The following is a 27,793-nucleotide window of genomic DNA, read 5'->3' on the forward strand; positions in this document are numbered from 1 at the left end:
ATCTATCTATTTCCTATAGATATTGTATGTTTTAATCACTTTTTTGTGTTTGATCTTGAAATATTGTTGTATTTCATTATTATAGTGGTGTCCATTATTATTTTGAGTCTATTTTGTTTTGTGTTAATGATATTTGGTCAGAATGATCAGAGTCTGAATGAGGAAACAGAGATCTTTGGGAATTAAAGGGTTGTTGGTGTAATACCGGTGCGGTGTGGCAGAGGGCGCTGTGTTCCCAAACCCAGCGCTGAAGAAGCCGAGTGTAAACAACATGTCGGCGCCCACAGAGCACGTGACAGAAAACGCGACAGAAGCCGATCAAACTAAAGAAACGGACTTATGTGAACCCGAACCGGACCCAGACCCGGACCAAAACCAGGACAAAGAGGAGGGTAAAAACTCTGGTGAAGGGTGAGCGTGTTTTAATAATAATCGCTCGTACGTTTAGCATGAGTCTGTTCATTTACCCGAACTAAGTCTGAAATACTCGCGTTAATTATTACTTTTGTGTTGATCTGATCTTAGTTTAATCCTGGGTTAGTCCTTGGTTAGTCCTGGTTTAGACTATGGTTCAGTTAGGGTGACCAGACGTCCCTATTTACCCGGGACAGTCCCAGTTTTGAGCCTGTGTCCCCTGTCCCAGCAGATTTATCCAAAACCAGTGATGTGTCCCAGTTTTATACAAGACATGTCCCAGGTGTGTCTATTTTGGACCAATGTGATCTAAACCAGGACTATATCAGGTCTATTTCAGGTCTAAACCAGGTCTAAACTTGGGCTAAAGTAGGACTATGTCAGTTCTAAACCAAGTCTAAACCAGCACTATTTCAGGTCTGTTTCAGGTCTAAACCAGGTCTAAAGCGGGACTAACCTTGGACTGAAGAAGGACTGTATCAGTTCTAAACCAGGACTAAACTTGGGCTAAAGTAGGACTATGTCAGTTCTAAACCAGGTCTATATCATGTCTATTTCAGGTCTAAACCAGATCTAGAGCAGGTCTAAACCAGGTCTAAACCAGGTCTAAAAACAGGACCAAACCAGGTCTAAAGCAGGACTAAACTTGGGCTAAAATATGACTATATCAGTTCTAAACCAGGTCTAAACCAGAGGTGCATAAATTGTATTGTACAAAAGGCTGCGCTTCTGTATTTAGTCTCTCAGATTAAACACTGACCTACACCTGAGTCAGGAATGGTTAATGCTACATCTTTTTTCACAGTTTTATTTATACCAAGCATCCCAACCCGGGTGTGTCCCAGTTTCTAATTTTGAAAATGTGGTCATCCCAGGTTTAGTGCTTGTTTAGTCCTGGTTTAGACATGGGTTCATCCCTTTGGTGTCACTGATTTTAGTCTTGTTTTGGTCCTGGTGTAGTCATAATGAGACCTTTGTTATTGTGTATAGCCCTGGTTTAGTCCTGGTTTAGTCCTGGTTTAGTCCTGGTTTAGTCCTGGTTTAGTCCTGGTTTAGTCCTGGTTTAGTCCTGGTTTGATTCTTAGACCCAGTTTGTTACTTTGAGACATGAGTGTCTGCGGATGTTCTTACTGTGAGTGGGGTCGCCTCTCCACAGACCTGACCTGTAGCTTGGCGGCATAATGCGCTAGTTTCCATGGAGAATGTTTAATGCCATACTAAGTAACATCCCTGGTAGAATAATAACATCTACTTGGAGACAGGTTGTGAACACTTTATCAAAGGTTTGTAGTGGAAATTTCTTGGTTACAGTAATTCATTTATATGAGGAAAAATATTATTAATACTATTAAAAAGCAAATAATATTATATTTTATTCATGTGACACTTTTTTAAACAGACTCGATAGTATAAAGCAATAATAAAAACAGCAGTAAATGGAATGATGATTCTAGCATCAGTATAGGAAACTCGATATCCGTTTTTCTATTTTTTTTTTTCCAAATATAAGCAATGTGTGCAACTGTTACTAATAACTATTACTAGTTTGTATTTACTTTATACACATTTGTTTTCAACAGGTCTAATAGTGATGAAGACGATGACGAGGAGGAGAAAGAGCGCCCCCCGCGGGTCCTGGACACACCGGAGGACCTGCGTCTGGAGGCCATCGCCAACTCCATCGCTCTTCACCCGAGCAGAGACGTGATCGTGTGCGGAGACGTGGACGGAGACGTGTACGCCTACGAATACTCCTGCACCGAGGGACAGACCCGAGAGCTGTGGTCCTCAGGTAGGACTGGGTTAGACCTGACTTAGGCCTGGTTTAGTCTCAGTTTAGAGCCTGTTTTAGTCCTGATTTAGACCTGGTTTAGTCCTGATTTCATGTCAGATTAGAGCCTGGTTTAGTCCTGGTTTAGACTTGGTTTAGTCCTGATTTAGTGTCAGTTTAGAGCCTGGTTTAATCCTGGTTTAGTCCTTCTTTGGTTCTGTTAGTCCTGCTAAGCCTAAAAAGATCCAAAAACTGAATTGACTTTCAAACATATAGGAGGGAGGGGTGCAATTCCCAACCAGCCAACTTCATTTAACCTGCTATTCTTTATTTTGTTTTTGTGTGCAGAAGGGTTTGTGGATGCCAAAAATATCTATGCTTTTTAATTCCTTACTCTTGTAATGCAAGTCAGTCACATGTCAAAGTGACAGAACAATGACAGAACTTGGCTCAAGCTTCGGTTTAAGGGACCACTGCTCTAAACACTCAGCCACTGTTACCCCATTTTTCTTTAATAAGGAATCTGAATTCGTCTTGTTAATCGTCCTCTCGCTCCTCAGGGCACCACATGAAGTCCTGCAGAGCGGTCCGTTTCTCTGCAGACGGACAGAAGCTGTTCTCTGTGTCCAGGGACAAAGCCGTGCACGTCCTGGAGGCAGAGAGCGGAAAACTGGTGACGAGGATCAGAGGAGCTCACACCGCTCCCATCAACGCTCTCAAGATCATCGACGAAAACCTGCTCGCCACCGGAGACGACGCAGGGACACTCAAGGTTCACACTTTTATTGAAGTCCTGGTCTAGGTCTAGGTTTGGTCCCTGGTTTAGGTCTTGGTTTAGTCCTTGTTTAGTCCTGGTTTAGGTCCTAGTTTGGTTCATTTAGGTCCTGGTTTGGTCCTGGTTTAATCTTTGTTTAGTAGTACCATATTTTGCGCACTATAATGGTTTTTTTGAACTTTTTTCACATATAAACTGCCCTGGACTAAAAGGCGCATTAAACGAAACACAACAGTTAGATCAATCAGTCAAACTTTATTTAATACGTTCACAATAACTCTCAACTTTGTTCAGTTGTAACGTGTAAAAAAATACTGTCTGAGACACTAAATTGTTCGTGTATTCACAATAACTCATAATAGTTCAAACAGTTGCTTGATTACAGCGTCCAGCACGTCCACATCCCTCTCGTCATTATCCGAGTCAGTGTGGTTACTGTTCCCTGGCAGTTCAGTGATGATTCTGGTCTTGGTGAAAGCTCATTATTTCTGATGCTCCTGACTACGGGAGCCGTAATGCTGCAAGTGGTGCGGCTTTGTAGTTTACTAAAGTCGTACTAAGACACCCCAATAAATTCATATATAAGGCGCTCTGGATTATAAGGCGCACAGTCATTTTTTGATGAAATTAAAGACTTTTAAGTGCGCCCTATAGTGCGGAAAATATGGTAGTTTAGTCCTGTTTTAGTCCTGGTTTAGTCCTGTTTAGTCCTGCTGTTGACATTATATCAGGCATAAACCTACCAAATGTTTAACTATATTTTATGGTTTAGTCAAGGTTAAATGCAGTCTGTGGGTGTAGTCCCTGGTTACATAGTTTTTGGGTGTGAAAAACATAACTTTCTTTCAGGTATATATCAAGACTTGTGGTTTAGTTCTGAGTAAAACATGATTATTTTTTTTTTTCATATATTATGTAATATACTTGTCATTTCTGTGTCTGCAGGTGTGGGACATGAGGAAGGGGACGTCCATCATGGATCTGAAACATCACAACGACTACATCAGCAGCATCACAGTGGACCAGGCCAAACGGATCCTGCTCACCGCCAGGTCTGACCGTTTTAGACCAGTTTTTAGAATAGTTTATTCCACTTTAAGTCCAATTTTAGTGAGGTTTTAGCCCAGTTTTAACTCAAAATTTTAGTTTTTAGTTACATTTTTTGTCACATTTTAAATCAAGTTTTTGTCCAATATTAGATCAGTTTTAGTCCCAGTCTTAGTCGAGGTTTTACTGCAGTTTTGTTTGTTTTTTTAGTCCAGTATTAGACCAATTAGACCAGTATTAAGTCCAGTATTAGTCCTAGTTTATTCTTAAATATACTCCATGCTAACATACCACCTCCTCTCGTTTCCAGCGGTGACGGCACTATGGGCGTGTTCCACCTGAAGCGCAGACGTTTTGAGCTTCAGTCTGAGTTTCAGAGCGGGGACCTGACCTCTGTGGCCCTCATGAAGCGAGGGAAGAAGGTCGTGTGCGGATCCAGCGAAGGGACCATCTACATCTTCAACTGGAACGGATTTGGAGCGACGAGTGACCGATTCGCCGTCAAAGCTGAATCTGTAGACTGCATCCAGCCCATTACAGACAGCATCATGTGCACAGCCTCTATGGACGGATATATAAGGTGATACTTATTTCAAATTTCTTATTACAGTTTATATTTATAAAATATTGTGATATGCGAACTACTGTGCCCAAATTATTTCCCTTGTGGATCAATAACGTTTATCTAAGTCTCAAGGCCGTCACACGCTACAGGAGAATTTGACCGATTTTGGCTGAGATTTGCTTCTCCTCGAGTTCAAGGAGGCGTGACCCGACTTTATGTCTTTGTGTACGATTTTGAAGCCGCTGCGTTCCTCGTGTGTTGTGTCAGTGTCAGATCGTAACAACTAAACATCTGCAACACTACGGTAACAGCCAATAAAACAGAGCGTCAGGAGCAGACGGTGTGAAGGACACAGAAGCGTAAGATACAAACTCAGGAAATAGAAAAAATGATGAGAAGGCTTTATTACTCACCTGTCGTAAAATGGTAAATTAAAACTGCACCATCTCATCCACATTATCCGTTACAATTTGTCCTCTGCAAATAATGACACTCAGTCCATAAACAGCGCTTTTAATCCAGTTTGAAGCATTAAAAGTAAAAAGGCGGGAGTAGTTCCTCACGTGTGTCTGTTTACATCCACACAGTGCAGATCGACGCTACAGATTAGTAAGTGACTCTACTTCCTGTGAACTTTATCACTAACCTTCTGTGTGTTACAAATCATGTATGTGAAGTAGTATTATTATTACTGTGAGATGTATATTGTGAAAATATTGGGTATTATTACATCCCTAATCATGAGCCTCCTCACCATGATATTGCAATAAATATCGTATCGGTTCTTACCATGACGATATCGTATCATGAGACTTGGATATTGTTACACCCCTAACAATTATATTTATGAATTAAAATGAAATTTTAATTTTTTTTCCACAGTTTGCCAATTTGTAGGTTTTAAATTTAAGAAAAATCTACCAGATTAAGTCAAAATTAGTGTCATAAAAGCACAGTATGTCTTCTTTAAAGCTGCATTGTGTAACTTTTTCATTGGGGGTTCGTCACCTGCTTGTTTCTATGGATACGTCACTGCTCTGCCTGGAATGTTTCGCAGTAAACAGCTCTACCTTATATTTATTCAATTACAGGTGGTTTTATAGCTCAAAAATACGATACTGAAACATACTCAGGTTACAGAGCAATAACATCTCTGTGGAGAAAAGCATTTGACAGACCATCCACCAGAAAAGTTACACACCTTCAATGTCACTTTTTCTTATTCTTTTCTCTTTTTTTTTTTTTTTTTTTTTCAGAGCGATAAACCTGCTACCGAATCGCGTGATCGGCTGCGTGGGTCAGCACGTGGGGGAGCCCATAGAGGAGCTGGCCCGATCTCACTGCGGGCACTTCCTGGTCAGCTCCGGTCACGACTCGCTGGTCAAGTTCTGGGACATCAGCTCTCTGCCCCAATCCAAAGTCCAGGAATACCGCAAGAGGAAGAGGAAGGACGGAAAACTGAAATCTCTGAGCAAGAAGGCCCACGGAGACAATGACTTCTTCTCTGGACTTGTGGAGGAGACTGAAAACAAAAAAAGAAGAAGAAGAAGAAGAGGAGGAGGAGGATGAAGAGGAGGAGAGTGATAGTGACAGTGACTGATAATCTGATAATAAAAGTTCAAATCAATTTCGATACTAATGAATAGACAGTGTTGGGGAGTAACAGATTACATGTACCAGCGTTACGTAATCAGAGTACAAATTCAGAGTAACTGTATTCAGTTACAGTTACTGTTTCAGTGAGTGGTAATTGGATTACAGTTACTTTGTTGATATAAATGAAATACAGGACGGTATTTTCCTGTTTTCACATTTCGAGCAAAATCAGGACTAAAACCATGATTAAACCAGGACTAAAACCAGGGCTAAACAATGTAACACCTAACAGTAGGTGGACATAATTTAAAGCATATCTCATATAAAATCTTTTCTCTATCAGTAATATTTTTAATATGGTTAAGGAAAGTCTGGACTTTTTATTGTCTTTTAGCAGATAAAAACTAATGTTAAGATTTCCTAGTCTTTGCTTCTCTACAGTAAAACAAAAGTCTGTTCATGGAGACTTGGGCTCAACAGACAATTTGAAGAAAACAAACAAGAATTTTCAAGATGTGGTTGTTACATTCATGTCGTTTTAGAAAACATGACAATATCAAGTATTCCACAGTATTCAGATTACGTTACTCACTTTAAGTAACTTAATGGATTACGTTACAAACTACATTTTGGGAAATGTAATCTGTAATCTGTAGGGGAATATGTTTTAAAAGTCACCTTCCCAACACTGGGAATAGACTCGATACTCAATACAGATTCCAATACCACAAAAATAATAAATACATCACCATAGAAAAAAGCTGGTGACAGTCCCAACCAAAAAGTTACACAGTGCACCTTTAAGTAAAGTATAAACAAGTAAAAATGGACATAAACTTGTAAAGAATGTTTTATTTTGATTCATATTCTCCATTTTTATTTACAAAATCCTGTCGAGCGTTTATTTTGGCGGTGTTTCTTCGATCTTCCTGTGGCTCACGAGGCGCAGAGTGATCTGTGGAGTCAGGCCACTGTTCACCAACTCTTCTTTGAGCTGAAATAAGTCTGAAATTATTCAACTGTGTTGTAAAAAACTTGAATTGGGGGTCCATCACCTGCTCGTTTTTATGGATATGTCATTGCCTGGAATGTTCCACAGTATGACATTAAAACAGCTCTATCTTACATGTATTCAATTACAGGTGGTTTTAGTGCTTAAAAAACATGCATTCTGACTGGCTTTGACAATAGACACGTCCCACTGGAAAAACAAACATGGAGGTTTGATGCTCACTTTTTCGGAAAATCCTTCCCAGTATGAATTGCACAATGACCGAAAGTCCGAAATTCATGATGCACGTATTATAGGTGGTTTTAGAGCTCAAAAATACCTAGAAAAAAAGGCATTCTGACTATGAGTGGGGTTGCCTCTTCACTGATCTGACATGTAACTTGGTCCAGTTTGATCTCCATGAAGATAGAAAGGTTTAATGTCATATTGTGGAACATTCCAGACAGGAGCCTCCACCAGAAAAGTTACACAATGCACCTTTGAATATAATTTTTTTTTTAAAGGAAATAAAACATAAAACAAGGAATGAACTTGGGGTTTTATGAGATCATTTCAAGACATCATTTCTACACCTGACCCAAAACAGGAGGGGCCTATTGTACATGTGTTTAGTGGCAGAGAAAACCAACGCAGACACTGAAGAACATGCAGACTCCACACACACAAAACATTCAAGAGCAATGGGCTGCTTCTGTATTAGGAATTGATAGGGGTGTAACGATATCCAAGTCTCACGATACAATATCGTCACGGTATGAACCTCATGGTGCGATATTTATTGCGATATCGTGGGAAAGCTCACGATATGGAGGGGAGGCTCACAAATAGGAATGTCCCAACGATATCCAAATCTCTCTAAGATATTTTCACAACATACATCTCACGTACGATATTTGGGATATTTTGTAGGGTTGTCCCGATCCAATCATGTGACTGTGGACTCGATCCAGACTCTGACGTTATGTTCCTGTCAGGTATCGGATAAATATACGTATATAACACACAGGACACACAGCACACAACAGTTTTTCTGAGGTGCAGGATTTGCTCAGGGACGTCCAATCAGCACGACTGTCTGTTACCTGTGGTTCTGTGGCCCTTGTTCACACCTGCGCGGCCGATGGCGTCATCACATGGTGCTGTTCGTTGCAACCAAAACAACCAGTGCTGTTGCGCAGCGGAGCTGGCACTATTGGGCGGTGGGTTTGTGGATGTGGTGGCGGTGCGGGGGAGAGAGGCTGTGGGGCTTCTGTCAAGCCTGTGCATTACAGGCTTTCATATAATATCAAATACACAAAGTGCAGATTGTGCAGAGTCGAGTCTCAGGTCTGATCTGGTTCTGGTCTGGTTCCTGTTTTGTCCAGTTCATTAAGTTTATTAAGTTACACATTCCAAGACCAGACTATGTGTGTGGTGGCACGATGGCTGAGTGGTTAGCACTCATGCCTGACAGCAAGAAGGTTCTGGGTTCGATCCCTGGGTCATCCGGGCCTTTCTGTGTGGAGTTTGCATGTTTCTCCCCGAGTCTGGATGGGTTTCCCCCATCACCCCAAAACATGCCACAGGTCTCCATAAACAGTTGATAGTCAAGGTCAGTTAAATACAATCAATTCAATCATTGTGTCCTTAGGCAAGACACTTCACCCACATTGCCTAGGGTGATGGTGGTGGTCGGTGGGACTGATGGTGCTGAGTGTCATGGCAATGGAATAAAGCTGTGTAAAGTGTCTTTGGGGACAGGAAAGCGCTATATAAATAAAGACTTACTATGAAAAGTGAAGATTTTCAACAGTGATGGTGCACAGTTAGAAAAGTTAATTTTTCACACAAGTTCAGCCCAAATACTACACATTGAAATCAACACAATCTGATCCCCCACACATCCTGGATCTTATTCTTTGCTCTTAGTTTATTTCATAATGTTTTATAGAAGTATCGGATCGGGACTCGGTATCGGCAGATACTCAAAATCAAAGGACTCGGATTTGGGGGCAAAAAAATGTGATTGGGACATCCCTAATATTTTGTGGAGGCTGCGAACAAAATTGTTAATATGCTACTTCTTAAAATGCCTTGACAAGACTTAATCCAAAGAACTAAGACTTAAAAGTGCTTAGAACTGTTATTTCTTCTTGTAGTCTGCACTGAAATGGAGCAAAGAATCATGATCTATGTAGTTCCCTCTGTCTTTTTTTTTTAGCTATTGTTGCACCATCACTCTTAATTTAAGCAAAGAGACTTGTAATTCGATATATTGTGATGGTCCATGATATTATTGTGAGAACTTTGACGATACAATGTCACGATATTTTGGTTATTGTTACATCCTTAGGAATTGAAAATAAAACAATAATTAAGGCATAAATAAAAGAAGGACCTGCCTGATTTAGGATGCTGTTCTGGATGAAGTCTTTAGAGAGCGGCGTCGCAGAGATGATCTTTGTTCGGAGAAATACTAAAAGAAAAGCCAAAGAAGGTTACACAGAGATGGAACGTGTGCATTTTACAGTGTATACTTGTACTTCACTACATTTGAAAGCAGTCCATAAAGTATCCATACTTTGCTCTATTATATTTACAAAATCGAGTACTTGTTTCACCATTGTGTAAGAGTCGTGTTACTTCAGAATAATTTTATTCAAGTAAAAGTACAAAGTGGTAGTTCAAGAAATTACTAAAGCAATTGTAACTGTCCACGTGTATCTGATTTATAATTTGAAGTGAATGTAATCTGAAGGACAAAACATGAAATAAGTCACAAAATCTGGTGTTTTCAAAGTACAGATTCAAAAATTAGAAGAAAATATTTGAAGGAGCTGCAAGAAACATAAACGTTCAAATAATTTCATATTGTCATGTAAAGTTTTTGTTACTTCAGACTTCCTCACAATGGGAAGAGGAAGCACAACAGTACTGCTACTTCAATACAAATATTACTCAAGTAGGAGTAAAAGTATGCTGCTAGAAAAGTACTCATTTATTTCAAAAGTTACTAGAGTCGATGTAAGTGAGTGCTGCCCCCCGCTGGTTGCACGCTGTCAGTACATAAATAAGGGTTTTGACACAGAACACTCACCAGAACCTACGGGCTTCGGTGGAGCTGAAAAGAAAACAAATATAAAAGTGTGAGGTAATTTTAGATTTATTTTTTACCTCTGTGAAATGAAAGATGCACTGTGTAACTTTTCTGATGGAGGCTCCGTCAAATGCATTTCTCCTGGAAGATGTCATTGCTTTGTCTGGAATGTTCCACAGTATGGCATTAAACCTTTCTATCATCATGGAGATCAAACTGGACCAAGTTACATGTCAGATCAGTGGAGAGGCAACCCTACTCATAGTCAGAATGCCTTTTTTTCTAGGTATTTTTGAGCTCTAAAACCACCTGTAATACGTGCATCATGAATTTCGGACTTCCGGTCATTGTGCAATTCATACTGGGAAGGATTTTCCGAAAAAGTGAGCATCAAACCTCCATGTTTGTTTGCCCAGTGGGATGTGTCTGTTGACAAAGCCAGGCCTTTCTAGTCTTTTGAACCATATCACTTTTGTTTCTGGTTCTGATATTGTCATATTTTAGTTTTGGGATTCGGACATCGTAATTGTGTGGTTGTTGGATCCTAACAGCGGAAAACGGCTCGAGAAATGGGCTTCGGAAGTTTGCGAACTTCAACTGCACAAGGGAATCAGATGTGTGTGACTGCAAACCTCTGTTCAAACCGTTTCCCTTCCCAACAGAATTGAAAAATAGTGAAAGGTGAAGGTGATGGGCAGGATTGATCCACAGGAAGAACCAAAAAGGAAACATTTGACTGACTAAATCATCCTGAGTTTGCAGTGAACATTTTATATGTGGAGCGACATCAACGCGGGATCCAGTTTAAGTGAGAGGTGCAGAAGACAAACAGACTGAGCTGCACTTTCTTGTTCTTGTGGTTTTACAGCAACATCATGTCTTGGTCTCTTTGCAGTGGAAGGTGTTTCTTGGTGAACATCTGGTGCCTTTCACTTTGGCGTTGACTTTTAAATTTGTAACCAAGATGGAGTGAGGGATCGGGATTTTACTGTGATGACACTCCACATACAAAATGTTCACTGCAAATTCAGGATGATTTAGGCAGACAAATGTTTCATTTTTGGTCCTTCCTGTGGATCAATCCTGCCCATCACCTTCACCTTTCACTATTTTTCAATTCTGTTGTGAAGAGAAACAGTTTGAACAGAGGTTTGCAGTCACACACATCTGATTCCCTTTTGCATTTATGAAGTTCACAAACAAATTTCTCGACCCGTTTCCCAGTGTTAGGATCCAACAACCACACAATTACAATGTCCGAATCCCAAAACTAAAATATGACAATATCAGAACCAGAAACAAAAGTGATATGGTTCAAAAGACTAGAAAGGCCTGGCTTTGTCAACAGACACATCCCACTGGGAAAACAAACATGGAGGTTTGATGCTCACTTTTTCGGTAAATCCTTCCCAGTATGAATTGTGCAATGACCAGAAGTCTGAAATTCGTGATACATCTATTGAATAAATGTAAAGTAGAGCTGTTTAATGTCATACTGTGGAACATTCCAGGAAGAGCAATCTCCATGGAAACAAACCGGTGACGGATCCTCCACTAGAAAAGTTACACAGTGCACCTTTAAACTAAGATCTAAATGTCCTTACCCTTCTTCACGGTTACGGTGATGGTTCGAATCTCCGACTGATAATAGTTAGACAGGGGGTCTGGGCTGAAGAGACAAATACATTTTATCTTTACTTTATCATTACATTAAAGCTGAACTATGTAACTTTTCTCCTGGGACTTGTGTACATGGAGATGTTATTTGTCTAGAATGGTCTTTAGTATTAATTTTAGGACAATTAAGTGTTTTTATTGCTCAGATTTACTGTCACACAAAATTGACTCTTGTGAGCGTTAAGCCATGTTAGAATGTTGTTACCTCCTAAAAACATACCTAGACTTGTGTTTTGTTTCATTCACACATTTGACCAGCTACAGAAGCCCTGAGCAGCAAGCGAGGAAAAACAAAAAGAGGCATGTCATTTGGTTTCTGTTTTCTAAGATTTTTTTGCCTACCAGGCTGTGTCACCTAGTGCCGCATCAGGCAATTTTTTTTTGCACCAACAACATTTCTCATTTTGGACATTTTTCTGATGAGGGTGTCACGGTCAACAGTCAAAACGATCGTCCTTTAAGAGCGTTTGGAAAGAGACAAGTCTTCATTTGTGCTGCTCTGGTGGGAGGGGCCACGTACAGAGACACTGGAGACGCTGCTGTGATAAACACCACAGAAAATTAACCAGATTTTAATAAAAAATAGAATTAAAATATTTTAGTAGAAATTCAACCGAGGGTCAGATTAAAGGTCTTGGAGAGCTCAATGTATTGCAATAAATATCTGCATATATATATATATATATATATATATATATATATATATATATAAAACCCTTGTATACATTTCCAAAGCTGAACATGGTCTGTTCCATCTTGTGATGTCATGAAGTGATAGTTTTCATGTTAACACTACAGTTTACCTTTAGTAGAGATTGGCAATGCCAGGACTGAAATCATCCCAATGTTTATAGTGAAGGTGTATGGACTTTAAAAACACAGTGGAGCCCTTCCTATATTACCACATGACATCACAAGGTGATTTGAGAGAAGAATTCAGCCTAAATCTGCAGGTTTGTGTGTTACTTGTGTGAATGAAACAAAGCACAACTTCAGGTCTGTTTGTGACGAGGAAACAACATTAGAACAGACATCAGACAATAGTTGCAACATTCAGGACACTTTTAGCAACAAATGTGAAATATTATAGATTATACTGTATATATAGTAAACTTACCTGAAGATAAAATTTGAGAATATTACAGAGAAGGTAATGCTGAAGGTTTTCCCCGCCTCTGCGTCGGTCGGGGTCCATCTCAACAAAAACAGGCCGCTTCCTAGTCTTGATTTTGTCATATTATTTGGACCTGAGACTACGAGTTCATAATCTCTGAAACACAAAATACAAACAGAAAATCATTTAAAAAAACATCTTAAAGGGGAGTGATACTGTGTGGCTGATGTCATCAATATTCCCAGGGGAGGGGGAAACTAACCGAAAGCACTACTCTGTCAGAAGCTCTGTAACTCTTCTAACTCTTCTACATACAAAATGGATTTAAAGAGCACATTTTCAGGAACCTGTGATCAGTCCAAGTGTTCATGGTCCTGTTTAGGAGTTTGATTTTCAACACAAAGGTGAGAGTGACTACCTGAAAAACTATTGGCTTTCAATTGTCATTTCATGTGTTAAAGATCTGTTTAACTGAGTCCAGTGTCCAACCAAGTTCTTCTGGATGTCCCTCTGTGCTGCAGAGGGTTTAGTCTTAAAGTAGCCCTGGTTTGGGCTGGGTTAAGTCCGAAGATAGACCTGGTTTAGGCCGGGTTTACCGTATTTTCCTCACTACAGGGCACACTTAAAAGCCTTTAATTTAATCAAAAAACGACTGCGCGCCTTATAATCCAGAGCACCTTATATATGAATTTATTGGGGTGTCTTAGTACGACTTTAGTAAACTACAAAGCCGCACCACTTGCATCATTACGGCTCCCGTAGTCAGGAGCATCAGGAGTAATACATACTGTGATTCTGTGATGTTCTTTTAATATAAAAATGCACCTGTCAAGAGACACACTCACAACACCCACTTTAAACTCAAGGCTGTTATAAAGTGAAAGTGTGAGCTGTGTGGGAGCAGTGGATGAGAGAAGGAGAACACACATTCACCAAGACAGAGAGACAGCGCCGAGCCACTTACACCACGATCTGCCAATGGATCGTGGACGCCTGGACTAAGGATCAGTATCAACTGTGGTCCGAGCTTTCACCAAGACCAGAATCATCACTGAACTGCCAGGGAACAGTAACCACACTGACTCGGATAATGACGAGAGGGATGTGGACGTGATGGACGCCGTAATCACCCAACTGTTTGAACTATTATGACTTATTGTGAATACACGAACAATTTAGCATCTCAGACAGTTTTTTTTTTTACACATTACAATTGAACAAAGTTGAGAGTTATTGTGAACGTGTTAAATAAAGTTTGACTGACTTATCTAACTTGTGTTTCGTTTAATGCGCTTTATAGTCCGGTGTGGTTTATATGTGAAATTTTTTTTTAAATAGACCATTCAATGGCATATTTTGCGCCCTATAGTGTGCAAATATGGTAATTGTACAGTAGACCTGGTTTAGGCCAGATTTAGTCTGCATGCAGGTGTTTGTTGTTGGTAAAAACTGCAAAAACCACACATGTTAATAGACAAAAAAAAAAAATGCAATGAAGATAGTGCTGTATAATGCCATATTGTGGAACATTCCAAGTAGCCTGATTTGTGGCACTTTACAAGTCATTTGAACAAAACACAGTTAAAAATATAATACTTAAGAAAATATTTTACTACTGCTATTATTTTTACTAGAGTTCGATATTTGGACTTTTTAGCATATCTGCTTTCGACCTTAAATCTCCAGTGTTATGCAGAGTTTCTTACTTTGTTGGAGTTTCCACGTCAATGAACAGGATAATGGGCTGGTTCACAGTGACGGAGAGGGAGGTTCCATTGGCTGGAGTCATGCTCAGAAACTTAGGCTCTGTTTCCAAAACAACAAAGGATTTATTTGTTTTTATTGAATGTGTTTTTGTTACTGGAGAATTTGATTTTGATTTATTTCAAACCCAAAACTCACCTTTCACGACTGTCACCACAAGACAGCGAAGCTCAGACTGATGTTTGCCCACCCTGCCAAAAGTGTCAAAAATAAGTTACTGTCACTGAATGGTCTATTTTCGAACTTTTTTCACATATAAACAACACCAGACTATAAGGCACATTAAACGAAACACAACAGTTAGATAAGTCAGTCAAACTTTATTTAACGCGTTCACAATAACTCTCAACTTTGTTCAATTGTAACACGTAAAAAAATACTGTCTGAGACGCTAAATTGTTCGTGTATTCACAATAACTCATAATAGTTCAAACAGTTGGGTGATTACAGCGTCCAGCACGCCCACATCCCCACATATAAGGTGCTCTGGATTATAAGGCATGCAGTCGTTTTTTGATTAAATTAAAGGCTTTGAAGTGTACCCTATAGTGCGGAAAATACGGTATAAAATACGGTAGTTCTTTTCAAACTGAAAAATACAGGAAATGTATTGGACTAAATTGGATCCAGGGCCTTTAAAGAAGACCTATTGTGCTTGTGTTTGGTATAGTTATAATCTGTGACACCCCTGGATTATTCTGTTATAATTTGGACATTTTAAATTAGAATATTGATTGTATGACTTAATGAAAGAAACAAGTCCACTGATTTCCGTGTTAGAAAACTGTGGTGTCCAATGGGAACTGACATCGCTGCAAAGGTCATGACAACAAAGCGCTGCATGATGTGAGTCCCTCCTGTGGATAGATGCACATCACAGTAGAGCAGAGCAAAATGACTACGTGATGAGACCCAGTCCTATGGCATCTTGAAAATAAGCGATTAAAGATGACTCAAACATGCACGAATCACTCCAAATACAACTTCAGGCGAGTAAATGTTGAAGGGAAACAACTGTAACATGGTTAAAAGCTCTGAAAAGCCCATTTTGAAGAATGGGTCTGCTTTTAAACCATATTTCTCTTACGGTGTTGTGACCAGTAGAACGTAGCAGACGGGATGGTGGCCTATTTCTTCTTCTGTTGGAATCCAGACCAGAGCGTGCTCCTTCAGCCTAGTGCGCTCCACCGTCATGTTAAGGGGACCGTTGTGGAGAAGCTCAGAAGAACTGCAACAAAAACTAATGTAAGCAACTCAATAATACACACCCGATCTTCATTAATGGACTTTGAAATGTTTTTTACAATGTTTTAGTCAGTTTTCTTGGTTAAAGGTGCACTGCATAACTTTACTGGGAGAGAGTCCACCACCCGCTTGTATGGACATGTTACTGCATTGTTCTGGAATGTTTGACTACAGTATACCAATAAACTTATGTAGCCGTATGAAGACGTTGCAAGACCAAGTTACAGGTCAGATCTGTGAAGAGGCGACCCCAATAACATCCCCATGGAGACAAGCAGGTGACAGACCAGAAAGGTTACTCCTACACCTTTAACATCTGGTTTAGTCCAGGTCAAAAGTACTGAAAATCTGATACTAATTTATACTAAAACTAATATCAGAACTAGACACTCATTTGAGCAGGTATCAATACTAAAAAAGAAGTCCCACTGACAATAAAGAAATGAAGCTTTCCTGAATGGCTTTAGAATGATCATAATAATAATAAGAATGCATCAGTTTTATATAGCACTTTTTGGACACTCAAAGAGACTTTACAGAGCATTATTGATTCACTCCACACCCAGTGGTGGTAAACTATTATTGTAGCCACAGCTGCCCTGAGGCAGACTCACGAAAGCGAGGCTGCCAATCTGCACCATCGGCCCCTCCAACCACCATCACTCACACCATACCGGCTTGTCAAAACCTGCTCTTGTCAGATCTCAGAGGCTAAACAGGGCCGGGCCTGGTCAGTACTTGGATGGGAGACACTGGGAAAGTCAGGTGCTACAGTTGGGCACCAGTCATAAAAACTGTTGTTGTGTCCTTAGGCAAGGCATTTCACCTACATTGCCTAGTAAGTGAGTGATGGTCCCTTCGACCACCACCATCACTCACACACACACCACTTTCATAAAAGGGAATGTGGGTGAAGTGTCTTGCCTAAGGACACAACAACAGTTATTGCCACTGGCGCCTCCTGTGGCTCCTTATTTTCCCAGTGTCTCCCATCCAAGTACTGACCAGGCCCGGCCCTGTTTAGATCAAATTTACCAAAGATTCTCTTTGTCCCGGCTTTAAACCTCGAGAATCATTGCCAACACAGAATGTATGCCTGGATTTTTATCCAGGATTTGTATCCAGGGTTTTTGCAAACCATCTAGTGTATTCCAATTCCTGACCTAGTCGCTGGGGAGAAATGGAATTAAGCGGAGGCACCAGGTGGTGCCAGCCTGGCTAAGGAAATAAGCATGTGGTGTCAAAATAAACTTACGATGCCCTTTCAAAACATGTTCTCTGAAACCACTACAGTCGTGTAAACACCGTGCGTCATATCCAGGGGCTCGGGGAATGCGCCGTGATGGACTATGGAAAGTTTACAGCCACGGGGAATAAATATAAAACACTTTACAACATCAGAGAGCTACTTTACAAGAACAACTTCTGAAGGAAAATGCACGTGGTGCAGACGGCCAAAGTGAAATGGTGAGGAGCTTAATTAATGCAGCACTGCAGCCACGGCTTGTTATCTCTGCAAAGCATCGTCTCTCTTGTTGTCAACTATTGTATTGTAATTTAAAACATAATTCATCCAATCAACAATGAAAACATAAACAATGTAAAAAGTTTAGTGTTTGCACGTGAGAATCCACAGAGGCTGATGTCACAGGAGCAGCTCTGTTGCCTCTGATGTAAACTGAAGCTTTGTCTATGGTACGTGCTGCTGACGCTCCTGGTGTAAATTCCGGGTAAGAGCACATAGACTAGTATACTGGTATAGACTAGCAAAAACTTAAACCAGAAAAGTTCCATAGTGCACCTTTAAAGATCCTATATTACATAAAATTGCCTCTTATGAGCTTTAAGCCATGTTATAATGTTGTTACCTCAAACATATACCTGGAGTTGTGTTTTGTTTCATTCACACATGCTTGAGTAATAGTTTATTATTAGTCTAACTACATCTCCAAAGCTCAAAATGCTCTGTTCCACCTTGTAATGTCATGAAGCGGTAGTTTTAAAGTTAATAGCAAACTTTCAATTTTGTTCAGTAGAGATTGGCAATTCCAGGGCTGAAAAGATCCAAATGATTCTAGAGAAGATGTATGGAGTTTAAAAACACAGTGGAGAACATGTACCTGTATTACCACATGACAAAGTGTTTTTTTTGTTTGAGAGAAGAACTCAGCCTAAATATGCAAGGTTTTGTGTTAATTAAACATGCGTGAATGGAACAAAACACAAGTCCAGGTCTGTTTGTGATGAGGAAACAGCGTTAGAACACAGATCAGTACGAGGAGTAGTTTGCAGTGAACTGTATGAAGATCGCGATGGACTGTTGGACGGCCGTGTAGACTCTGGCTTCATGATCAGGAGTCGGGGGAAGATACTTGGGCAGGTACAGTCCCTCTTCACAGTCTGGTACAGCAGGATCCACTGGAACGAGATAGCACCACTGTTATTGTTGTTTAACGTGACCGCAGTACAGATGTGTTAAAAATGCATTGTGTAACTTTTTCTGCTGGTGGGTCCGTCAAACGCTTTTCTCCATGGAGATGTTATTGCTTTGTCTAGACTCTAGACCACAGGTGTCAAACATAAGGCCCGGGGGCCAGATCCGGCCCTCCAAGACCTTTAATGTGGCCCTTGGGTGATTTTCTACTAAAATATTTTAATAATATTTTCTATTAAAATATTGGTAATTTTCTGCGGTGCTGAGCATAGCAGTGTCTCCAGCGTCTCTGTACGTGGCCCCTCCCACCAGAGCAGCACAAATGAAGACTTGTCTCTTTCCAAACGCTCTTAAAGGACGATCGTTTTGACTGTTGACCGTGACCCCCTCATCAACAAAATGTCCAACATGAGAAAAGTGGAGCCGAGTGCAGAATTTTCCAAGAAAAATTGACTTATTTTTGTTTGCATACAAGTTAATGTTAAAACATTGTGTTGAAATTGAATTTTTCTTAAAGTTTCAGGTTGTTCATAATATTATAATATTAGAAAGAGTTCATCAATTAAAAAAGATTTCTGTAATAGATTTGTGTTTCTCTGCCCAAATATTTGAAATTATTGTTATTTTTGGGGTTTATATGTCATGAGTTTTCTGATCCGGCCCCTTTGGGATCAAAGTAGGTTGGATACGGCCCCTGGACCAAAATGAGTTTGACACCCCTGCTCTAGACCGTTTCACAGTATGGCGTTAAACCTTTCTATCTTCACAGAGACAAAACCAGGCCAAGTTACAGGTCAGATTTGCTGAGAAGCGACCCCACTCAGAGTCAGAATGCCTTTTTGTCACGGCCTCTGTTGTGCCGTTGTTGCATGATAACTAATATTGTTCTGTTTTGAGGTAACCCGGATGCACTAAGGGCCCAGCGCATCCAGCCACCTACAAAAGGGACCCACCTCCTACGCCCAGCGCTGCTCCACTGGCTCGACTCCACCTGGACACGCCATCAGCTGATTGCCACAATGCACTTTAGCACTATTTGCACATATTTATTGTAATTTACTAATAAATGGTCTAACAGAGAGCGTAAACCTTTGATGTCATGTCTGCCACCTTTGCCAGTGTCCTGTAGATTTGAGCTACCTAGCGCCAATGTTCCAGTTTAAATGTCATCAATTTGAGCTCCTGAGGCAGAAGTGGAGTAATATTTTAAAAGTGTTTTGGTTTTATTGTATGTTTTGATCAGTTAAGCATGTAAGCAATGACATGAGTGCGTTAGATTTGCAGCAGAATATCTATGTTAGATGATTGAATAGTTTTGAGTTAATATTTGATTTTATCATTATCATTTTCATTACATCGGATAGGCCTGTCAAAATGAGCTCCCTCTACCCAAATTCATATATTATATCATATAATAATAATAAAATAATAACAAAAATAACAACAATAATAATGATATTTATAAGGTCTGATCACTGTTCAAGAGCATCAAACTTGTCTCTAATCCAAAGAACTATATTGTAAAACTGGGGAGGTTGGCTTTACTGGATCTATACAACTGTAAACGGAAAAACGGAAAGTACCGTATTTTCCAGACAATAAGTTGCTCCGGACTATAAGTCGCACCAGCCAAAAAATGTGCAATGAAGAAGAAAAAAACATATATAAGTTGCACCGGACTATAAGTCGCACTTTTTGGGGAAATGTATTTTATAAAATCAGAGACCAGGAACTGACATTTCATCTTGAAAGACAAGTTCTAGTAATAACAGAACAGAGAACAACAGACTGAATAGGCATTAATATGTTAACGTAACATATGAACAGTTATTCAGATAGTTATAGCATAAACAACACAACATAAGTTTATCAAACTCACGGTCTCACTTCAAATCACTAAATCCACTGAATTCTTCATCCTCAGTGTCACTTCTATGCGACCTACAGAGGTAACCCATAGATCCATGATGTAAAGAGAGCGCTGCTTCCTCTTCTGTGTAGCTGTCGTCAGACTCAGCATCAGTTCCAGTTAGAATTATTCTGGCCTTTCTGAATCCCGACAGGATGGTTTCGATTATCACTGAAGTTCAGACTTTGTCGATTCATCCGCTGACTTCCAGGAAAGTTACATGGCGCCCGCTTGGTTTTCATGAAGCTGTGTTCTCCATCCTCGCTTTCCACCAGTCAATCACAAGTTTCTCACTCACTCCAAACTTTCTTTCTGCTGCTCGAGTACCATTTTCGGCTGAATATTTCACTATTTGCAGTGAGACAGCGGCTTTTTCTACAGGAGACATGCGCAGTAGAGTGAAGTGACAGTAGTACAGGAGTAATTGTAGTACTAGATACTGACACACAAGCCTAGAGTCTCTCGTGGCTGTCAGTTTGAAGATCTTAATATATAAGTTGCACTGGAGTATAAGTCACAGGACCACCCAAACCGTGAAAAAAGTGCAACTTAGTCTGAAAAATACAGTAGCTTTTTTTAACAGGGTAGTGTGAATCGATATACGTCACTGTCAATCTAGGCTGTGGGTAGCGCATTTCAACAGGGCAGCCCATTTCGACAGAACACCGGGTCAAAATTTATTAAATGTAAGGTAGAGCTGTTTAATGTCATACTGTGGAACATTCCAGGCAGAGTAATGACATATCCATAGAAACAAGCAGATGATGGACCCCCAACCGAAAAGTTACACAATGCACCTTTACTTAATTAAATAACCATTGCATTCATACAGCGCCTTTCAAGACACCAAAAGCTCTTCACAGCAGTATTCATTCACTCCACACTCTTTGGTGGTGACATACTATTGTAGCCACAGATGACAGACTAACGAAAGTGAGGCTGCCAATCTGCGCCTGCGACCGCCACCAACACACAAACGCCACATTCGTACTAGACAATGTGGGCGAAGTGCCTTGCCTAAGGACACGATGACGATGGGCACGTGGTTGCCAGAGCAGCCACCTCTTTCTACATTTAGTTTGAATCCCGATAAGTCTGGAACCGGACCATAGAGTGTAAAAAACCGCCGTCCAAACTTGAGACAGTCCAACCACAGCTGCTAATTTATATTATGTGTCAAATGCAGAAGACATCTCCTCTCCAAAACCTGTCACATTCAGAACAAATTATATAACTTCTCTGACCTGAGATATGTCATAGTTTGGGGCTTCAATTTTTGATTCTGTGAAAATAATCTGCGCTTGTTTTTTTTTTTTTTTGGTTTTTTTCCGTGTAAGAAGCCATGTCTGTTTTTGACATGAACAGAGCATGCTTTCTTTCTGATTGGTTAGTCTGCCTGTCAATCATGTCTTTATAAAGTTTTGCCAAAGTGTGTGGTTGTTGCTGCACAGGTAAGCTCCACTGTGGCACCTGATATTGCCAGCAGTTTCCCTTTCAAGTACTGACTGGACCTGGCTCTGCTTAGCCTCTGAGATCTAACAAGCCTGTGTGGCCACGTATGTTGTATAAGCAGCTCAAAATAAGTCTGATGTGTGCTGTCTGCATCTAATTAGAAAGCATTTTATTGTCCAAAAATCAAGAAGTATGCAGCAAACCGTCACAGCAAAACTGGCACCTGAACGTTTTGAAAAGCACTTATCATGTTTTTATGTTTTTAAGAGATTATTGTGTAAGTGTACAAATGGTACAGGATAATGTGTGAAAAACAACTGAACAACCAAGCTCAAATTAATGACTGATTGATACGGCACCTTTAAATGTCCAAAATGTCTCCTAAAATGTCTCTTACCTGTGAATATAAACTGAATGGGGACTTTGCTGATGGTGTTGTAGAATTCAAGGGTCTCTTGGGCCCCGTTGGTGGCGGTCATGTTCATACTGGCCTTGGGGTAGTCCTCCATGATGAAGTCCACCTTCAGCATGTCTCCAGACTGGATCAGGTTTGGCGTGTAAAGGACCGAGCACGGCTCAGATCTAAACATCTAAAGATGAAACGCAAACTATTATTTAAAAATCCTACATTACACAACATTTATTTTTGGGAGTTTTTAGTCATGTTATAATGTTGTTAACTCCTCAGAAACATTAGCCAGGCTGGCGCCACCTAGTGCCTTCGCTCAATTTCATTTCTCTCCAGTGACTAGGTCAGGAATCAAAATACACTAGATGGTTTGCAAAAATCCCGGAAGTGGGAGTCCAGGCACCAGCCAATCAGTGAAGAGCCAGACATTCTCTGTTGGCAATGATTCCTGAGATTGAGAATTTAAACCCGGAACAAAGAGAATGTTTGGTGAATTTTATCAAGGGGAAAGATGTTATTGTCCTTCTTCCTACAGGATTTGGGAAAAGCTTAATATACTAGTTATCCCCATTATGGGTGCATTACATATGTCACGACCAAATAGCAGTGATTGGTTAAATTAAAAAAAGTACCCGCCTTGTCAAGCGAACGAATCCTAATGCTGCGAGATCAGACGGTTTCCACGAAGTGAAACCGGCTGATGAATCACGCTACAGAAACATACCTGGAGTTGTATAAAAACACAGAGGAAGTGAGAGCTTTTCAGTTCACAAAAGGTGCTCCTGTAGGATGAGGCTCAAAAGCTAACATATATTCACTAGATGATGACCAAGCTTGTAATGTAAAAACCTACTGTGATAAAGTCAAAAGTGATCAGAAAGTCAGAGGCATTTGGAATTAGAATAAAAGTCGTTTAATAGTTACAAATAGTTACAACAGTGTGCCTAAGACTTTTTGAGCGCTTTTTACTTTGTCACAGTAAGTTTTTATATTATAAGTTTGGTCATCTTTGCTATATCATTTGTGGGGTTGTTTCATTCACACACGTTTGAGCAACCCTTTATTATTATTCTGTCTACATCTCCAAAGCTCAAAATGCTCTGTTCCCCCTTGTGATGTAATGAACCAGTAGGTTTCAGGTTAACAGCTCCTTTTTACCATTAGTTCAGTAGAGATTGGAAATTCCAGGGCAGAAATTATCGAAATGATTCTAGTGAAGGTCTTTGGGGTTTAAAACACAATGGAGCACCTGTATTACTACATGACATCACAAGGTAGAACAGAGTGTTTTCTGTTTGAAAGAAGAACTCTAAATATGCAGCGTTTGCATGAGGGTTTGTCAAAACACCTCCAGGTATGTTTTTGATGAGGAAACTACATTAGAACATAGATCAGAAAATAGCATACTACGGTAGGGTGACCATATTTCCATTTGTGAAAACCCGGACACCTTACCGGGGGTGGGAGGTGGGGCCTCGACATTGAGCTACAGTCCCTCACTATTTCGCGGTTCACCTTTTGCGTTCTCGCCGTTTCGCTGATTTTTTTTTTTTTTTTTCCTTTTTTTTCCTGACAATTTCGCATGTTTTTTTACACACGGGTGGGTCAGGATTAAACCAGGTCTAAACCAGGACTAATCTTGGACTTAAGAGAGAGAACGCCGAGCAGTTTGTCCACAAAGCGCGATCGGGCAATTGTCGTGTTTACCTCTGTGAGATGCAGAGCTCTCTGTCGGTCCTTTCTCCTGCGGTCACCTCCGAGCCCGTCCCGATAGTGAGTCCTGTTTCACTTCTGGCTTAGTCCAGGTTTAGTCCTGGTTTACTCTTGTTTTAGTCCTAGTTCAGTCCTGGATTAGTCCTCCTCTTCAGTCCTGGAATCAGTCCTATGTTAGTCCCGGGTTAGTCCTGGTTTAGTCTTGGTTCAGTCCGTGGCGTAGGCAGCGCAAAAGTTTGATATAATCTCGGGTTAATGAGCGGGTGTGGTGCTGTACTGCGTGGGTGCGGTGCTGGTCTCCAAAAACTAACCCGTGCAGGACTTTGTGCTGTTGGGCTCCATTATGGAATAAATTAATGTTCATTTTGTTACATAAAGAAGAAGGAAAATAACATGACGACAGCAGCAATAAGTTTTAAGAAGGATGCAAAAAGGGTTGCACCTGTCCTGTCTGAGAGAAGTGTATAAAGTGTGTGGTGAGGGATTTTACAGCCTGAAAACAGATATAATAATTGTAAAAAATATATATATATATTATATTTCACCTATCGCGGGTTATTTTTAGAACGTAACCCCCACGATAAACGAGGGACACTGTACTCTCACCTCACAACCTGTGCATATGGCCTCCCACTTGTCCCGACTGGGATGGAAAATGGAGAATTTCTTGTCCAAGTCATCGTTAAATGCGAATTTGCGTTTCGGCATGTTGCAGACTGACCGACTGTTTGAGTCTGCTCGCTCCTTCTGAGTAACAGGGAGCTACGAGAGGCACTCAATTTAATGCCTCCAATGAATGGTAATGAAAACCCGGACATTTGTGTCACTTAAAAAAAAAACCCGGACACCCCGGACAGGACGCAAAATACGGACATGTTCAGGGAAAAACAGACGGTTGGTCACCCTATACTACGGGTACTTTAAGTTTGAAACATTTTTTAATGGTGAAAGAGAGTAGTCAGGAGTCTAACTGACAATCTCCTTACTGAGAGGACAATACAGGCTAACCACTCTGCCACTCACAATAGGGATGAGGACACCGGGATCACAGTTGTCACACTTGAGTTGAGATATCGTCATGAATGAGCAGAACATGTCATCTCCATCAGGATCAAACTTCAGAAGCCCATATTTCCTCTGACAGTTTACAGGAACTCTGAAAAAACAACCAGGAAAACCAGAAATCCATCAATCCATTCTTGACTTTTTGGAGCTTTATCCCATGTTATCACATTGTTCCAGGCTCCACCCACAAGTCTACATCACTCACGCTCCCACATGACAATTTTCCATGAATATACAAAAACAAAACTGTACACAACAACATGACAGACCTGATGTGACGTGCAGTAGTTTCATTAGCAGGATGCACGGCGATTGTAATGGGATTGCGCTCTGAAGGGGGAGTGACTTAGGACGGAGAGCAAAGGGAGGGAAATTTGGCATCAAAAACTAAACTGAAACGTATTAAACACATGAATACATTGTATTTTGTGCCAAGCAGGTGGCCGTCCCTCCGTCACTTTTATTAAAATCAAAAAACGTAAACAACCTATTTAGATTTAATTTAGTTAAAGTAAAGACTACCTAGTTATTTTATATGTAGAGTACTTCAGTTTGTGGCATTGTTTTAATATTTATTATGTCTCAAAATCTGTATTAGAGGTGACATTAAGACACAAACCTCTTTATTTCTAAACACAGAGTCCTCCTCTCAAGTATTCATTTGATTTGTGTACTATTTAACTCCTTTTTCTCTGCCTTGTCTTTAAATATTAATTAATTTGAGCACAATTCAGCCAAAAACCCTCACATACAGAATAGAGCATCGCAACTCGACTGAAGTCGGACAAATATTTAGAACTTATATTTGGGCTCGGGTTGGACTCAGACACATCAGTGCATCAGCTGTTTCCTGTCTACAGTAAAACCACTCGATCTGAGCCTCCTAAGTGTTCAAAAGATCAGAGCTCTGCACTTCTAGTTTAGATACAAGTCAAAACTGTGTTATTATTTGTGAAAATTATTATTATTATTATTATTATTATTATTATTTGTGAAATGTGGTATACAATACTTCAAATACATGATTTTTAAAGCATAAAGATTGGCGATAAAGTACATAGAAAGTCACTATCGCTCATCTGCAGCTTCACCTCGATCCATGCACTGTGTGGATGTAAACAGACACACGTGAGGAACTACTCTGACCTTTTTACTTTTAGGCTACCTATATGATGAACAGAAGATGCAAAAGTGGCGTCGTATCTTCACTTTTTATTCCACGTTTAGACAAGCATTTTCAGGAGGAAATCTGCGTGCATAAGGTGACACAAAAGTGTGTGGAATTGGTCTAGGTATGCATGTCAGGAGGCTCGGTGGTGATGCAAGGTGGTGATGTGTGTGACGTAAATGTTACACGACATGAGCAGATCTCACCAAACTTTTGCCTCTTGGGCAGTGTAGACGGAAATGCTACGGCAGAGCGTATTCAACTTTCCCACTCTGGAGCGTAGTTTCAGATTTTTGTGTTTTTAAGCTCCAAAAACACTGTCACTGTCAACGAAAGGCACTACCGATAAAATATTTTGTCATTTTTACCCGCAAGTGTTCTCGTGTAAACAGGCCCTCAAAGAACACTTCAAACTGGATTCACAGCGCGGTTTTGTGGACTGGGTGTCATTATTTCCGGAGGACCATTATTATGGATAATGAGAGGTGAGTAATAAAGTCTTCTCATTATTTTCGCTTTATCCCGAGTTTGTATTTTGCGTCTCTGTGTCTGTTAGAGGAACACAAACAATATCCTACATGAGTCATTAGGCCTGTGAAAATAGTGTGATTTTAATTGTGTCGACTTCAGACACAAATATCTTAATGTCTATTGGGCTTGAGTCGGATTCGATCACTGCTGTCGGACGCGGCCTGGACTCGAACTGAAACATTCGACCTGATCCTAATACACAACAGGAAGTAGTGACGCTAACAGTAAGGATGTTTAAGAACTTTTGCGCACAGAGCCTATTCACTGTTTTACTTTTATCACTCAGGAATATTCTCTTCTGTTTTTTCCACAGTGTTAAAGGCCTTGTGTGACGTTCCCCCCTGAGGACAATATAAGTCCACTGCGTTCTGTCCGCAACTGTTTTATTGTCTGATAATCAGGAAGTGCGCTGTTAGTATGCTAGTTGTCCTGTGAGAGTTGAGAAAAGCAGAAGTAAACTCATCGTGGTGAATCATTCGGATGCTCTGAATGCATAAGAACTTAAGAAGAGGAAGAACTTTTGACCACTGCAAACTGTTTCAAATGAACTAGTTCTGTTTTGTTTGTGTGGTAAGACCGGCTTTGAGGGTCTAGGCTGCGGGTGCTCTTGCCTGGCGTTCCGTGGCGCTGCGCTGGTGGACTATTTAAGCGCTCCCTTCTTAGTCGTTCCCCCTTTGGCTCAGACGGTCTTCCGGGCCTCTCCTGGTGGCCGCTCTGTTCTTCAGCTCAGGTAACTTTCATTCGTAAACTCCCATGCGCGTTATATCCAAATTTCCAATCACGTTTCCTTTTATTATCGCTGCTTGGCCGCTGCTTGGCCAGTGCTCCTCACCGCATCAGTCCCTCGCTCCTCCAAATCATGGAGCACCTAGTGTGCTCTTTCATCTCTGCCGACAAGGTAATGCTCCTCCACTCATTCATCCATACCCATACTCTTACCGGTGTCTCTCTTTAGCTCCACGGGTGAGCCGAGTGAGTCCCTCCGCATTGCGCTTGGCTGTGCGCCGCCGTGTCCCTTAAACCGCGGCGGCAGGTAACCAAAACCCTACTGCCACG

General features: G+C 40.6%; 2 protein-coding genes across 2 annotated transcripts; one reads left to right on the forward strand and one right to left on the reverse strand.

The window, feature by feature from the left end:
• The first annotated feature begins 262 nt into the window (after positions 1-262).
• On the forward strand, positions 263-7,710 carry wdr55 (WD repeat domain 55). Its single transcript, XM_020928388.2, is given in 7 exon segments — positions 263-411; positions 1,995-2,206; positions 2,746-2,957; positions 3,906-4,012; positions 4,318-4,587; positions 5,829-6,084; positions 6,086-7,710. Coding segments are annotated over 7 exon segments (1,284 nt in total). The 5' UTR covers positions 263-271; the 3' UTR covers positions 6,173-7,710.
• Positions 7,070-27,741, reverse strand: LOC110163430 (uncharacterized). Its single transcript, XM_020928387.2, has 12 exons — positions 27,677-27,741; positions 24,997-25,129; positions 22,249-22,441; positions 18,333-18,474; positions 15,899-16,039; positions 14,950-15,002; positions 14,754-14,853; positions 13,051-13,203; positions 11,861-11,925; positions 10,257-10,280; positions 9,562-9,635; positions 7,070-7,162 (listed from the first exon to the last, which is right to left on the reverse strand). Exons 2-12 carry the CDS (start codon positions 25,066-25,068, stop codon positions 7,070-7,072), a joined length of 1,110 nt encoding a protein of 369 aa, XP_020784046.2. The 5' UTR covers positions 25,069-25,129; positions 27,677-27,741.
• Between the last annotated feature and the right edge of the window lie 52 nt (positions 27,742-27,793).

Source organism: Boleophthalmus pectinirostris, unplaced genomic scaffold (assembly GCF_026225935.1).
Source record: "Boleophthalmus pectinirostris isolate CB_2022bp ecotype Guang Dong unplaced genomic scaffold, ASM2622593v1 HiC_scaffold_20, whole genome shotgun sequence".
NCBI classification, from domain to species: Eukaryota; Metazoa; Chordata; class Actinopteri; order Gobiiformes; family Gobiidae; genus Boleophthalmus; species Boleophthalmus pectinirostris.

Excerpts from the sequence above, each read along its gene's own strand:
- LOC110163430 (XM_020928387.2), bottom strand. The coding sequence starts at position 25,068 with ATGTTCTGCTCATTCATGACGATATCTCAACTCAAGTGTGACAACTGT. Across the intron at positions 15,003-15,898 it reads GTTCTACTGGTCACAACACC|GGTGGGCAAACATCAGTCTG; the intron begins GTAAGAGAAATA and ends CACTTTTGGCAG. Across the intron at positions 7,163-9,561 it reads AGAACAGCATCCTAAATCAG|CTCAAAGAAGAGTTGGTGAA; the intron begins GCAGGTCCTTCT and ends GACTTATTTCAG.